The 16055-nt window shown below is 38.7% G+C and overlaps 1 protein-coding gene across 2 annotated transcripts in view; it reads left to right on the forward strand.

Annotated features, from left to right (window-relative positions):
* Positions 1-15428, forward strand: part of PDGFRL (platelet derived growth factor receptor like) — a 35093-nt gene extending 19665 nt beyond the window's left edge. Inside the window, exons 3-6 of one of the 2 annotated variants that reach the window (XM_067530582.1) lie at positions 7174-7325; positions 9023-9316; positions 9757-9896; positions 13169-13236. In XM_067530582.1, coding sequence (XP_067386683.1) covers positions 7174-7325; positions 9023-9316; positions 9757-9896; positions 13169-13216 — 634 coding nt within the window. In that variant the 3' untranslated portion in view covers positions 13217-13236. Of the gene's footprint in view, positions 1-7173; positions 7326-9022; positions 9317-9756; positions 9897-13168; positions 13237-14520 lie in introns of those variants that run through there. The other variant, XM_067530580.1, reaches the window with a different exon arrangement.
* Positions 15429-16055: the final 627 nt, after the last annotated feature.

The raw sequence follows: 16055 nt of genomic DNA on the forward strand, positions 1-16055 counted from the left end.
TTGGACTTTCACAGCTCAAAAATCCATGCGAGTGAAGACAGCATATAAAGCTAGTCCTGTAAACTCTGATCATTATAGTGCAGTTGTCATTTATAGCTGGGTTTTTTAAAACCCTATTTATTCCACTGCTGTTCAATAGTCATGTTATAATTCTCAAAACTTTAATTGTTACAGACATAATTAGATTTTATGATTGCATGTTTAATGTTGGCCATCTCACTAGGAAGTGTCATTGATTACTGGATGGCTTGCATGCGATTAAATAGAACATATTGTATCATGAATTAATTAACATTGACCTTATCTCTTTTGATTGACTGGGATTTCCAGATGTATTTGGCAGTCTGCATTAACTGGCAGAGGTAAAGTTCCTCTGGCATAATTGCTTCTCTGTACTGTAAATGTTTAGTATTGAATATCTTGGAGTTCATCATGTTATATAATCACAAACTGTGATCAATTGTTCACTACATCTCTAACTTTATACGAGAAATGTATAGTGTCTGAAAATGGCTTAATGCAAAGAATTGAATTCTTGTTTATACTTAAAAATTACAAAAACCTAGCTATGTTGCTCAGGGCTGTGAGAAATTTTGCACCCTGAATGCTGTAGTTAGGTTGACGTAATCCCTGTTGTAGATGAGGCTAGGTTGGCAGAAGAATTCTTCTGTTGACCTAGCTACCACCTCTTGGAGACCTGGATTAACTACATCAGTGAAAGAACCCTTCCATCGATGTAGAAGGCGTCTGTATTACAACTGTGTAGCTGTAGTGTAGACATGTCCTAGGAAAACTAAAGAATTCAAAACTAAGTAAAATAGTTTAGCGCCCTCCTCCTCCCTCCCCCCAGCACATGTGTGTGTGTTATATAATAAATCAGACTCAGGAATGTCTAGTGTGCCATGGGGAGTTTACTTGTAATCATTTCAATCAGAATAACACTCATAACTTGGCTTGGTATATATAATAGGTGTTAATAGTAATTCTGTACTATTTTTCAATTATGTCACTTAACTTTTCAGTTTTCTTTTGCCACCTTTTGGTATGTTATCATTGCACTATTGCCAGCCCTAAACATCCAGAAGTAATGAAGTGGTTGCCATAAAATCATGAAAAAAAATCACAGTACCTTTCCTGTTTATATCTGTCTGCATTCATTAAATACTTAAGGCCTCTAAGTACAAGTGCAACTAATGATTGCACCAGACCACAAATAACTAACAAAGTGAACTTCTTCTTTTGTGTTTCGATATCCCACTTATTCACAAAATATCAGACTTTCATCAGTGATTACTGGTGTCTTGAGGAACTGAATAGAATGCAGGGAGTGAACAAGATCCATCTTGCAATCCCTTTACACAGACATTTTCCTCACCTTCCTTGTGTGGAATCTTTTGGCTATGTTATGATAAATATCTTCCCTATAGAAGATGTTATATCATGATTATGTAGAGGGGCACATCTAGGCACTTAGAGATCTTTACTTTCAGGAAGTGCATAATGACAGCAAGGGGTAAGCAGAAGAATGAATAACATCTAAATGTTGCACACTGAATGTAGCGTCAGCAGCGAGTTGGCCACTGCACCTCCATGAAATCAGAAATTAAAAATATTTTTAAAAAACCCCCCATACCCACCACCAAGCAACCATCCCCCTACTCATGCTGGCATAATGAATTTCTGTCCCTGAGAGATGGACATGAAAGGGGATGTATTTAGCAATTGGACATTCTTTGGATCACAAAGGGAAAAATATGAAAGTGCAATAGGATTGGATAAAAAGAAAAACAAGATGAGAGCAACCATACTATTAACTGTAATATGTAAAGACTGCTGAGCCCCTTATATGCCTAGGGTTGCCCCTCTGAAAATGCCAAGATGGGGGAATTTGCTCTCCTTTTGGAGCCTGCCCTTAACTGCTGGCTAATACTGAAGCTAGATTCTCCAACCAGTCACAAACCGTGCTCCTGATTCCCCATATTGGTTATCAAGAAGCCCCAGAAAGAGATACATAGCCCCCTTTCTTGCAATTCACTCTCTGGCTCCCAATCAGCAACTAGGTCTCAGTAAAGTGAGAAGTTATTTAAAAATGAGAAGTTATTTTAAAACTCTGCTAACTGTATAAAACCCTTTAATATCTAAAACTAAAGATTTATTATGAAAGGAAAGAAACAAGATGAGAGATGCTAAATGGTCAAAGCCATCAGATACATACAGATGACTTCAAAGTCCATATATATCAAATTCTTAGCAGTATTGGAGTTTGCAGGATTGTACAGTGCCTCTGGAGTACATTCAGTACCTGGGTGGGTCTCAGTCCTTTGCTTCAAGCTTCAATGGTAGAGATGTTGATCCAGCGGTATGAAGCAAAAATGAAGAAAAAGGGAGATGGTGAAGCAGCCTTTTATAGTTTTTGCCATGTGGCCTGTTCCAACCAGAAGCTCACAGCACATGGGCAAGGGAAAGCACTTGGAGTCCCTGTCCACAGGCATGTCCCTACATGTCCTGATGACTCATAGAGGCAGCCCCTGGTTTCTCTCCCTGTCCCTGGGCTCATTGTAGAGGCCCTCGATAAGTCATCAATGCTGACACGAATCTGCCTGGGGGGGGAAGGGGGTGTGTAACTCAGGAGCACAGCACTAGCTTTAGATACAGAAATATCACACATTCATAGCCTACAATACGAGGATGATATACCCATATAGCTGAGCTGATCATATTCAGTAAATCATAACTTTTCCAGTGCTATCTTACATAGCAAATTTTACAAGATGGGTTGTAATTTTGCAATATTGATATCAGTAATCTTACAAGTGGTCACCCCAATCCAGACATCATCACAACTGCCACATGCTCCAGCAGCATCTGTGTATGTAAAATGCTAGAAGCTCTCCAAAATCTGGAGAAACAATAGATCAGTGTAGTGCCAGACTTTGCAAAATGACTGACTGTTTTATGTGATTATCAAACCTTAAACTAATTCATGATTAGTGATGGGGTAAACGATGCAGGCAATTGAATGAGAAGGCTCAGAGAGCACACGCTAACTCTACAAAGAGCAATAGAAGTGCAAAGCTAGTGAACATGCTCACATTCAGATCAAAGCATAACTCTAGCAGGCAGAGATAAGTCACCAAGTAACAGAGGGAAAGCATAAAAATATCCCCCAAATTTGCTCAAAAGTGAATGCACAACTATAAAGCAGAGGAGGACAAACAAAATGCAAAGGAAGACCTGAAGGGAATACGGTGGAGAAAAACATAATAGAAACTGCCCAGCCTATGGAGTCATATACAATAATGGTGGTAAGGGAAATTATGTAAAAGCTTGCAGATAAGAAAAAAAAGTGCATCAGACTGAGGAAGCAAGGAGTGATTCAAAATATGTGATTTTGCTCATATGGAATCAGGACTGAAAGGGACCTTGAGAGGTCTTCTAGTCTAGTCCCCCTGCACTCAAGGCAGGACCAAGCATTATTTACATCAGTGGTCCCCAGACTGTGGGGCATGTCCCCCCAGGAGGATGCGGAGGAACGTTCTGTGGGGGCGTGTAGCAGAGTCCAGGTCAGCCCCCATGGAGGGTGGGGAGGAAGCACCACCCACCCCTGCTAGGCACACAGCTCTGCTCTGGTCCAGCTCTGACCGCCCCTCAGCTGCGGCTTCGCCCTCTGGCCTGGCCCGGGCCTTGGCTTCCAGCCTGACTGACTCTGCTCCTGGCCCTGACTGTGACTCTGCTCCTGTCCGTGGCCCCAGCTGCAACCCCGACCGCAGGCCCACTCCCGGCCCCAGCTCCTGGTGGCGGGCAGATTACATTAGAGATAAGGGGGGATGCGACTTAAAAAGTTTGGAGACCACTGATCTAGACCATCCCTGATAGGGGTCTGTCCAACCTGCTCTTAAAAATCTCCAGTGATGGAAATTCCACAACCATTATGACATCGATGATGTGCAAAACAGCAAAAATAAATGCTTTGTAAAGTCGGACTAGCATTGTCTTTTTATATCTGGTGCATCAGTGCACACACAGGAAATTGAATGCCAACTTGACAGTGGGGCATCTCTGAATGTTGTGGACTACAAACACTTCCTAAGCATTATGTAAGAGAAGAAAGCAAAAGTGAAACCAAGCAAAGCCAAATTAAAATTATCAGGCTAAAGCACTGGACTGGACTCGAGGGACCTGGGTTCCATACCTGAGTATCCCATGGGTCTGCTGGGTGACCTGGGGCAAGGCACTTCTCTCTGTGTGCAGTTTCCCCATCTGCAAAATGGGGATAATGATATCAACTCCTTTGTAAAGAGCTTTGAGTTCTGCTGTTGGAAAGTGCTATGTAAGATCTAGGTGTTGTTATTTTAATTTATTAATATCACTACAACAATATGAATACCAAGGAAAAGTGTACAGGCTGAAATTTCATGTAGTACAAACAACACAGAAGCCACTGCTTACAACTAAAACAAATGCATGAATTTAGTGACACTGAATGTGGAGCAAATGATTCATAGACTAAACTAGTGGTTTTCAACCTATTTATCATTGTGGGCTGCATATGCAGCTCTCTGTGTACTATGGGGCCACACCCACACAATATAAATACTACCTGTATGGCCCTGAGGATGTCACATGAGCTGCAGCTGTGTACTGATTGGGCCCACAAATGGCACGTGGGCTGCGGGTTGAGGATCAGTGCAATAGGCACACAAGCAAAACAAAAATCGTATCTAGAGCAAACAATGCCCTGTGGTGTTCCTGCAGCAAAGTTGCTTGGAGATTACCAAGCTATTTTTGATGGACTGGGTTGTATGTTAAACCTGGAACTGTTTAAAACTGAGGAGATTAGACCTCAAGGGGAACCATCCTCAAACTCTGTCAGCGATTATACAGGTAGACAATCTTTTGCTGTCCTTTGCCACAGTAAAAACAAGGAAATTAAAACACAATCATTATTTGGATGCACAGCTCCTTACATAGTGTCTGTACATACGTCTCACAGTGATATTAATGACCACTGTGATCGCAGCTTTCATTTGAAACCTCACATCACATTTTTTGTTGAACCAGAATGTACATAGTAGAATCATGATATGCCAGTTGGCAGTAAGAGGTTCCTTGGCTCACATCCACATCAAGCATTGTGCCGGCTGCTATTAAGGCCTTCCATGGGAGTGTTCTTCTTTTAAAAAATGGCTTGTCGTATTTTCTTTGATTTTTGCAACTTTCTTTAATACAGCCTTAGCAATTTTAACTGCTGGTTTGGCTTTTTCTGAAACTGCAGTTTGGCAGCCCTGCATGCCTGCTGTAATACTTCAACTGCTTTATACGTCGTAGTCACTGCAGTAGAGTCTGGTAGTTCATTTAGTTGCCAACCGCAGTCTACAATAATGCGATTGTTTTGTAGTTTGCAGTGAAAAATTCCATTCCTACTTTACTTGGGGATGCTGTATATTTTCATTGTCTCTTTTTGCTCCTTGGCTTGCATATGCATCAAAACTGCTCACCAGGTCTCTGACATCCTTAGCCATGTTTGTCCATTATACAGCATCGCTGGGTTTCCAGGTTCAGACTGCTATCCAGAATGGCTCCGATGTATTCTTGAAAGAGTTTCTGTTCTCTGTGACCTAGGTATTAGGATTAGACTGCCTTTTTTATAGAATGCTGTCTTGGATGATCAGCTTGTCTCAATACTTCCAATATTTTTCAGAGGAAAATGGGGCTTCTCCTCTGGTGTTTGGTGATCCTGACAGAACGATGGACATGAGCACTTGTAAACCTTTGTCTTGTGTAGTTTGGTTTGTTCACAGACTTTGCCCATCTCCTGCTTTGAAACTGATATATAGAAAGCATCAACCAAGCCAGTTACATTTTTCTGTTTTTTCTATGTTTCTATTAGGTTGAGTATCTCATTCTTGTTCGGTGGTCATATTTTCATGCTGCAAGACTGCTCTAGATAAGTCAGCTTTGCACATCTCAGTCCCTTTCTTGTAGTATACATCTAAGCTGTAGGGTTCTGTAGCCTTTCAGAAGCATGTGCTAATGGTGTTTTGGGACGACTAGTGGTGGCTTTTTAAAAATGCTCTCTAGTGATTTATGGTTATTTTCTACTCAAATGGTGTCCCAACTTCGAACATACTGGATGAAATTTTCATATGCAAACTATTGCAAGACATTCCTTTTCCATTTGAGCGTGTCCTTGTTCCATTGGTGATAGTGACCTTGATGTAAAAGTTTCACTTTTGTCCATTTTACAGGAGTGATGTTTCATGCACCGTCTGACTGGCATCACCTCGTATGGTTGTCTCTTTGTTCACATAGCGGTATTTCAGGATGGGATAGTTTGTTTAGATCTCTTTTAACATATGTGATGGCTGCATCTTTGTCTCAGTAGTCACCACAGGAGTTCACACACATCTGAGATGCTTGGAAGAAATTTTATCAGACAGCTTACAAATCCTAATAGTCTCTGAACTGATTTAATATCTCCAGGTTTAGGCATTTGCTGCATTAGGACCATGTTGGAGTCCGGGGGAGGTGAGCAGGTGTTCTACGTCTGGTACTTCAGTCAATGACAATTCCATCTTATTTTTATTTAATTTTAAATTTATTTTCCTGGCTTTTTCTAGCAGCCTGATGAGGTTATGGTTATGATCTGCCACAGCCTTCGCCATGTGTTCCTGCATCATATACCAGAATATCATCAGATAGCACTCTGATCCCTGCCAGCCCTGTTAGTATGTCTTGCTGGCAATGTTGATATTCTTTTGCTTCAAGTTTGATCCCAGATGGCTTTCTCAGAACATCTGTATCTTTCCCTTCCTTCTTTTTTCCCCACTCCCTTACTCACTTCTCTATTCTTCACCTCCCTCTAACCTTAATTTAAAACTAAAACCAGCAATAGTAATAAAACATGTAATAAACAAAGCTTTGCCAGTTCTTCACCATAAGTATTTGCTTAGGTCGTATAGGTTAATCTTCCTCGCTTAAATTCAGTGGGACTACTCATTTTATACAAGTATTTGCAGGATCAGGGGTTTATGATGCCCCTGTTGGGGGAAAGATGCAGTCAATAGTGAGTTACAGAATGAAAGAGGAAAAAATAAAAAACAAATGGAAATGAAGTGAGAAAATGTATAAACAAATGTGTGCTTGGCTGTGCTTTGTCTCTATTCTCCCTAGCATTAAGCAGCTTGACAGATACAGTCAGCTGATCCTTACAAATTCCACTGCAGCAGACACTGGTGAATATAGCTGCTGGCTTTTGCTGTGTAATGGCTATATCTGCAAGAAGGATGAGTCTAAAACTGGCTCAACATACATCTTTTTCACAGGTAATGTATTTGTTTGGTTTATAAACTGAAATGTCTGGGTTGTCTGTGCATAAGGCTGGATTAGCATATTCATTTCCATTTTCCTGTCCATATCCATTTTCACGATCTGTTTCCAGACATTGTTCCTCAGTGGATACCAAGGGATACATTACTGGTGGAGTGAGCAGGAAATTAACCAAATAATTAACAATAATATGATTTGTGTGTCTACTTCCCTGTTTTTTACTGACTCTAAATATATCCAAAAGCATGTCTAGGGAAGCAGAGAGTGGATAACTGGCAAAAATCTGAGATACAATATTCTAATTTAGAATCTGCAATAAAACTTAAACAATGCCAAGTTCATCCCTCTTATTTTATTTCCTTCTGAAAAAAGCTTCTGTGGAAGAAGATAAAACAATATGTTAAGACACATTTTCTCATGACATTCTAATGCAAATACGCTTTTCCCCCCACCCATATTAAATTCCCAGAGTGGAATCCTGGTACCATTGAAGTCAGGATTTCACCCTTGTTTTTTGCATCTCACACATTAGCCTTATAAGATGCAGAGCCAGTACTATAAATATATTTACTAGCCCATAAAACTTGAAGTTGATCATTGCCATAGTTCTTAGGTATTAATGGTTTTTATGCAAGTCAAATAGCTGTCTAGTGTTATTACCTAATAAACTATTGGTGGTTAAAGCAAATGGTTAATTTGTTCTCTTTATGAATGATAAAAACAAACTTTGCTGCCTGATTAGAGCTAAAGCATTCTTGGCTGGCAAATGCTTCAGTGTTACAGCACAAGATGACTAAGATAAGATTGTTTGTAATAAGATTCAGAAATAAGTTGGAGCCATGGGATTGTGAGGAAGCTATTTATCTATATGACCTTGGAACAAACACCAACTTCTTTCTTTTCAAAAGGTTGGAATAATCAGATAAGCCACCTTACTACATACAGCATTCAAGGTGGAAATATTAAGGCGTTTAAGAATTGCATTTATAAGCAACATGTCAACATATAAGAATACTGTTAGTTTTTGGTGACCTGAAAGCATTAAGATGTTTGAATTGTTCAGTTACATAGAATTTAAAAACAATTAAGTATTTCACAGTCTTCATCTACAATCTTAGGTATTTCCAAGGGACCTTCCTGCTGGTACCAAAGCACAATACAAAATCAGATACTGTCAGAGTCCATAATAAAATTTGTGGTGTTTTTCTACTTTCCCCTCTGAAAAAGGGTGAATGAATTTAAGTAGGGCCAGATAACTCATAAGGACTTCTATGTGTAAGTCTGCATTGTTTCAAAAGCTGATACCAAAATTGGTGGTGGTCTTTGTTTTTTTAAGGGATACAAAAAAGAAGAACAATTTTATGAAACAGGCAGTGAAGGCTACATTAATTTATTTTTAAATTTAGTGATTAAAGCCAAACTCTACATAGTTTGCCCAAGTCCAGACATGTTTTTACCTTAAAAAATCTATGGTGAAACTTTTAATTCATTGTGAAGTATGTTAAATTGATTGTGATCAGATATTTTGAATACAGAGATAAATTACTGCTAATGCAACATTTGAACTTAGTCATCATTAGTAAATATCTCCTCCCTTATGTTTATTTTTCATATAAGACCATTTATATTTTTCTCATATGAAATGTATATGCACCTGTAGCTAAATATTGTATTGCATTACCTTCTTATATAGATAAAGAGGAGCTCTTTGTACCGACTTCCAGTTATTTTGAGATTGTCTACCTGAACCCAGATAAACCAGCAGTAATCCCTTGCAGAGTGACCATCCCATCAGCAAAAGTAACTCTGCACAGGGAGTTTCCAGCAGAAGAAATCAAAACAGATGGAACTAATATTATCTATGATGTGAAGAAGGGCTTTATCTATCAACACCCCACCTTGGACCACAAAGGAGTGGTCTATTGTAGAGCAGAATCCCGGGGTGCACCTCAGATTTCCATCAAGTATCAACTACTGTATGTGGAAGGTAAGTTGAATGATTTCCATAGATTTACATTCAAGCCCATTTCTCTTGCTTGAGTTGCTTATGGGGCAAGATTTTAAATGTGAATTTGAAAAAAACCCATTGTAATTATGGGCTATTGCAAATGTAGTTTGAAATTATTTTAATAAAAATGTACTTTTCCAATTAGTTTGTAGAAAAATTTGCCGGAATTTATGCAAGCATAAGGCTTATACAATTAAGTTAAAAACTAGGTGCATCCTGGTAAACCATTTTATTATGGCTGGTTAGGAACCTGTGGTGGATAATAAATTCCAACGACAATTGGAGCGAACGAGGATAATGGGGAATGTGGAAGAGCACAGATAAATCCAAGCAAAACTTGCCCATGGATAATATTTTATTAATGTTTTTGTTTATTTTGGAAACTTATTTCCTGCCTCCCACCCACACCTTTCATTCAGTTCCTAGTGGTCCACCATCAGCAACAATTGTGGCATCATCCAATAAAGCAGAAGGTGGTGACAACGTTAATGTTCTCTGCATAGTCCTTGGGGAGCCAGACGTAGAAGTAGAATTCAGTTGGAAGTACCCAGGGGAAGAGGTAAGACCTATAATTCCAACTTGGTGGTGCATATTTTCTTAGCACAGTAAACTCACATAATACAATGTTTTAAGGACCAGTCAGCATTTGCTAGCTGGGAAAGGCAAGGTGGATCAAAGTGTGTTGTTCAGCTCTCTGGTAGCAAGGTCACATCAGGCGGAAGCAACATACCATCTAGTTGATTTTCAGCCCATTTTCCTCACTGAGGGTCTGAAGTTACTTGTAGAAATGCAGCCTATTATCTGAGATCTGTACCCATGTCAGTAAAATCAAGCTGGGCGAGGTCTGATGGGAAATAGTGACTGCTTACGAAGCCACCAACTTCTTTCAAGCAAGATGTGGCTCGTCTCAATGACAGTCATAATCCTCCTTTTGGGAAAAATTAAGATATGGCAAGGCATAATTGCCTCTAGAATTCTTCACTTTTCTCGATCTGTGGAATTTGACTATATCAAATGCTTCTCTGAGGGGCTACCATTGAAGGGCCATTTGGAAACTTTTGTGCATTTGATGGTGGTGACGGTTCTCATGTGGAGCCTGTTACATGTCCGTGCCATTTACATGTCCCTGCCACATGTCCCTGCCAGGTTCAGTTCAACAAACTCTGATCTCTGTAGCCTGACCATTGGAGGCTATGTATGTTATCAGTAACTGATCTTCCCCTTCTGTTCCACATGGACAGTAGAGAAGAGCTTTACACTTGCAAGCCAATGCTTGGTTTGAATCTGAGATGGCAGGCTGTTCTGGCAATAATTTCCATCACTGGTCTCACAACCCTGGTCTGTGAGTGCCAGGATTTAAAAACAGCTGGTACATAATTGTAAACTATACTAATGCCTCTCTGGCCTGATCAGTATGTGATGAATTCAAGTTTCTATAAGGAGAAGTAAAAGTTCCTTCTATCTCCAAAGAAAATATCTTAAACATGAGCAGCTCCATTGCTAGGCATAGTTTGCAGCTTGACAAATATATGAATGTTATCACTCTGGCTGCAGATGGACAGTAGTGGTCAGCGTGCATCCATGCATCTACTGCAACAAACAGTTTTACTTAAGGCAGTTATATCTGGAGCGGGAAAGGAACAATCCTGTTGTCAGTTTTCTGCCCAAGCAGAATGAATATTATTGACATGCCATAGTAGCTCTATGAAATGATTCTCAGGCTCATGAACCGGACATGGCTCCTTAATGTGTCTCCTGTGGCTCTTTGCAGCATGTGATATTAAAGCTAGTTAATAATTAAATCACACTATCAGGATGCTTTTACTATGCTGTTAACCAATTGTAGTTGATAAAATAATACTTGGTCAGTCATTTTGCTGTGAGAATAATATATAAAAACTAAATATTTCCCATCATACTGTTTAAATATGTGTATATTGTATGAAACAGTGAATTCACACTTCTGTGGCTCTTTTGGGCAATGTTGATTGCCGATTTAGCTGCTGAACCAGAGAGGTCTGAGTATCACTCTATGATTTAGGCTGCATTGAGTTATACACTTAAAGCAGTGTTAACAATGTATCATATCGTCTTAGTCAAATATTTTGTAACTTTTGGCAAAAGAAATATTTTAAGTGAAGCTTTTTGAATTGTTTCCGCTAAGTTCTTTCTTTCTCTTTTGAAAACCACCGTCCCTACAACCTCCAATTTTTTTCAGGGCCATGGCAGTTAATCTTCTAGTTTAACGGTATTATTCCCATTGTTTGATATGCCCTGCAAGAAAAAGCCAACAGGACTTGAGTTCCATTGGCTACATCAGTTCTCTGCTCCTACCAGCCTGCCTCAATGGCTGCAAAACACAAAAGCTATTAAGAGAAAGGGTATATTAGACTCTGAGCAGGAGTTGTTGAGGAAGATTGTAAGGGCACAGAAGATGCCCTACTGCCATGTGCTTCTCCCTCAGACCTGCTCACTTCAGTGTTTCTATAGCTTTAAGCCTGCTTCTTAGAGTCTTCATTTCTTTTACCTTCTCACAACTCCATGACTGCTACCTCATTCAGCATTTATAAATGTTGATAGGTATTGATGTATACAAAGTTGAATGGGGAGAAAGGGCAGAATGTGGAGGAGCAGGTGAGTGGGGGGAGGATGTGAAGGATCAGGGCTGGCTGGGGATGGGCACTGTGAGGATAATATCAACATCAATAGCTGTCTAGATTGAGGAATAGCTAATAAAATAATTGGAAAATTCTTCCAGACTAAAACTTGATTGGCTTTGAGTCACGATTGCTCTAGTACAAATCCAACAACCAAGGCATGTGAATGATAGGTGGCTTACCTGGTGTTTTCTTTGAATTTTTTGTGATTGCATTTGTGGAATTTACATTTAGGCAACCTTAAGCGCTCATCAACACTTAAAACTTCTGTCAGGTTATACTTCTCAGTTGGGATGTAATATTTTTGCTGACAAGTGAGTAGGAGGTAGTTCTTTCTTAATGAAGAGACTCAGGTAGGCTGGGAAGCATTAGACTTTTATCAGTAAATATCAGTAAACATTGATTTCACTGTACACACACATACTGACAAAAATTGTTCCATATATAATTGAAAATTACAAATAGGAAAAGAAAGAAACGTTGCTTGAGAACTTAAAGTTGATTTAAGAATATTTTCTTTGTATATTGTGATATGTAATGTTGGCATTTTGCGTGTTAACGATTATAGAGCTTTAACTCTTTGAATCTCAACACCTATAGTCATTAAATAATTGTTTTATCCCCCATAGTTTTATTTATCCCCATAAATTTCCACAACTGTGCAAATTTAAATAGATTAAAAACTGAAAAAAGCTTAGATAATTGCTATGTTTATTTCTGTTGAAATTAAAAAAAAAAAAAAAAAAAATCTAATTCTTCCAAGCCTACTCAACTGGAAAAGACTAAGATTATTCATTTTACAATGTTATTGCTGATGTAAGAATGTCAGTTAATAGGTGACATGCTGGCTCTTAAACTGTAATGATTAATGACTGGCTTGATTGCCTTGTGAATAGCTTGGATAACTGACTAGAGTAGACAACTTCTTAGATACAGGCCCTTTTATCTGTGCGTAACTGCAGATTGGACTCTTTCTGGATAACGTACTGCTCTTTTCACTCCATGAGAGTTGCTTTTTTGCTATTTTTCTCCTACTAAACTAATTTGCAGGTGAATATGATATCCCTCGGTCCTGTATAAATAATCTTGGCACTTGTAAATAGCTATTAAATTAACATTAGAAAGAGACACACTGTTCTTAATCTACATGAAGTGTTGTACTTTCCTTTCAAAGGTGCCTCACTCTTATGGAAGAGAGAAGCCTACACTTCAATGGGTTTGAGTTTAATTTTTATTTTCTTTATTTTGTGGCATAAACAGACTGCAGAGCTTGAAAATAATTTCATTTCAAACCAGTTTCATCCTGGTTGCTAATAGAGCAAAAGCCAACATGGTTAAAGTTTTGTTTGCCAGCATTGTGGATGTCAATAGAAAAAGCTATTGCTGTATTGACATGTACATTTTAATCACACAGCATGATAATTCTGCTTTTTTTCTTTTTGAAAAAAATCACAGTTTGTTACCAGAGACTAGTATTTTCTGTTTTTTACATCAAATTTTGCTCATAAACATTTGGGTCAATTTCTGCCATGTCTGCAACCTCATTGGATGGTGTGGATGGGGCTAAGAGTCAGGGGACACTGGCCTACAGAAAATACCCTTTAACATTTTGATTTTTCAAGATAGCATTTCCCCCATCAAATCCCCCATCAAATCAGCTCTGACATGGGAGCAGGCAGCTCTCTCTAAGCATCCTTGCTTGAATATTTCAGAAGCAGGTTGATGGAGGGCAACACAATGACTCTTTTAGATGGTAGAATACTGTGCTGTCTAGAAAGTTCTTGATGAATACTGTTTCAGCTGTAAAATTAACACAAGGGCCCTCTCTACACTGCATAAATGGTGGCAGTCCAGCCATGCTGTAACAGTTTTATCCTGGGTGGATAGAAAAAAGCCACAGCTGTGTTAGGGAACCAGTAGATACCAAGTCTAACACATGATTCTCTAAGATAGTTATTGTATCTGTTCACACAGGCAAGGAAAAAGCATTAACACAAGTGGGCCACAACCACATCTGACTGACATAAACATGGCTGTTTTCGTAGTTCAGACAGGGCCAAAGTTGTTAATGTACTGGATCACCCAAATAGTCCAAACCCACATACCTGGGAATTTCAGAGTGAAAGTCTCCCCATCCTTCTCTAGCCCAGGCGGGTACAATTGGCTGTGTTAACATTTAAAATGAAGGCATGAATGCAGAGGGAGGCCATGCAGTTTGGCTGTGGCTTCAAGAAGGGAGAAGATTAAATTCAAAGCGAATTTAAAACAGGGATTTCTAAATGGAAAACCTAAGATGAAAAAACAGTAGTGAATCAGCCATGCCTGTAACTTTTATTGTAGGAAAATTACTGTAATGATTGCTAAACAGCCTCACCTTCCTCACTTATCTGACATCCAGACTAAACTCCTATGTCTGAGCATTTGTTTTGGGCTTTGAAATGAAATACTGTTAACAATATACTGTCACTAAATAGCATTTGCAGAATTAAACATTATCCTTTCCTTATGTGGGTGTTTTTAAAACAGTATGAAAGGCCTGTGATTATCCAAGATTCTTGGAGGCTGATCAACAGAGGAATTGGGCATACCACAAGAATCTCTAAGAGTGATATTGCCATTGAAGATTTTGAAACCATTGATGCTGGCAACTATATCTGTACAGCTCAGAACCTACGAGGACAAACCACAGTAGCTACCCGTGTTGAACTGAACTGATATGTGGAGCCTCTGGACGCAGAATGGACAGACAGTATGTTATTGGACACATTAACCCTTTAGTTTCTTTTTATTAATTCTGAGGTGGAAGTTTCTGGTCATGTCTCTCTCCACATGTCCACACATTCTACATTCATTACAGAGGAGTGGTCCAGAGGAGAGATCCTAATGTATAGCAATACTCAGGAGAGTTGGGTTGAAACCCATATATTAAACCTTTGTAGCCTGATTATGCATGTGGCACCCAAATGCTCCTAATACAGTGGTAAATCTTTGGGGAATAGTCTATATACAAATAACTCTTGTTAGGTTAATATAACCACTTGTAAAATTATTTTTGATTGTGCGTTATTTTCATGAAGGCTGAGAGGAGAATATAAGAGAACTTCATAAATAGACCCACCAGCATAGATATTTTCTCCTTTGCCATGGTGGTGATTTTAAACTTTAACATATTGTACATGTAAAATATATTAAAACTTGGTTATGATTTACTTGCTGTAGAAAATTAGTCAACAGTGATTACTCTACTCTGTTTTGGTAGACCTTGATTACATTTCTTTACTGACTATTGACGAAGTTGTATAAGTGTGCGGTTTTACCATTTACTCTCATACTGGAGAGATGGTTAGAACAGAACACATGCTCACTTTAAAGGACTGAACCTTTTTTAATGGGAGGTTCTTTTTAAAAGTTTTATTATTAAAAGGTAAACTTTTTGTGCTTTTGTTTTAGAATATTTTACGTTGTATAACTTGTTTTTGCCCTAATGTAGTTAATTTTAAAATGCCTACTCTCTTTAGCATGGAAATTTAACTATACATAGTGGAGATATGACTTGGCATTTATAAGCAATTTTTCACAGGAGAATATAAGCAGAACATATTGATTTACAGTACTGACTGAGAAAAGATGCTGTATCAGCCAGGTTGATCATTTACTACAATCAAGGTAAGTTTGTTAATTTACTCCAATCTTAGTGTAAGTTAAAATGAAACACCTAAATCAGATGTAAACCATCTATAGACTTGGGTAATTTAGTAGAAAGAAAACAGCTATGTCTCATTGTGGAATGAGTTGGCAAAAGGCAGGATGTATAATATAATGGAAAAAGGAAAATAACCAAAGTAAAGTTATCAAATTCAGAAATTAACATCAGTTGGTTATGACCTTGTTCAAGAGTGACATTTCAATAGCTGGTGCCTTCCTCAGAGCCCACACAGACTGATATATAGAGCTAAAAACCATCAACACAAAACCAACCCAGCAACATAATTAATAACGACCGATCAGGATAACCAAGAATTGCATTAAACAAACAGCATTTACAATAGCAAGAATCTAAT

The sequence above is a fragment of the Emydura macquarii genome, unplaced genomic scaffold (genome assembly GCF_026122565.2).
Source record: "Emydura macquarii macquarii isolate MOO-44397 ecotype Brisbane River unplaced genomic scaffold, CSIRO-AGI_Emac_v2 contig_3108, whole genome shotgun sequence".
Classification (NCBI taxonomy): Eukaryota; Metazoa; Chordata; order Testudines; family Chelidae; genus Emydura; species Emydura macquarii.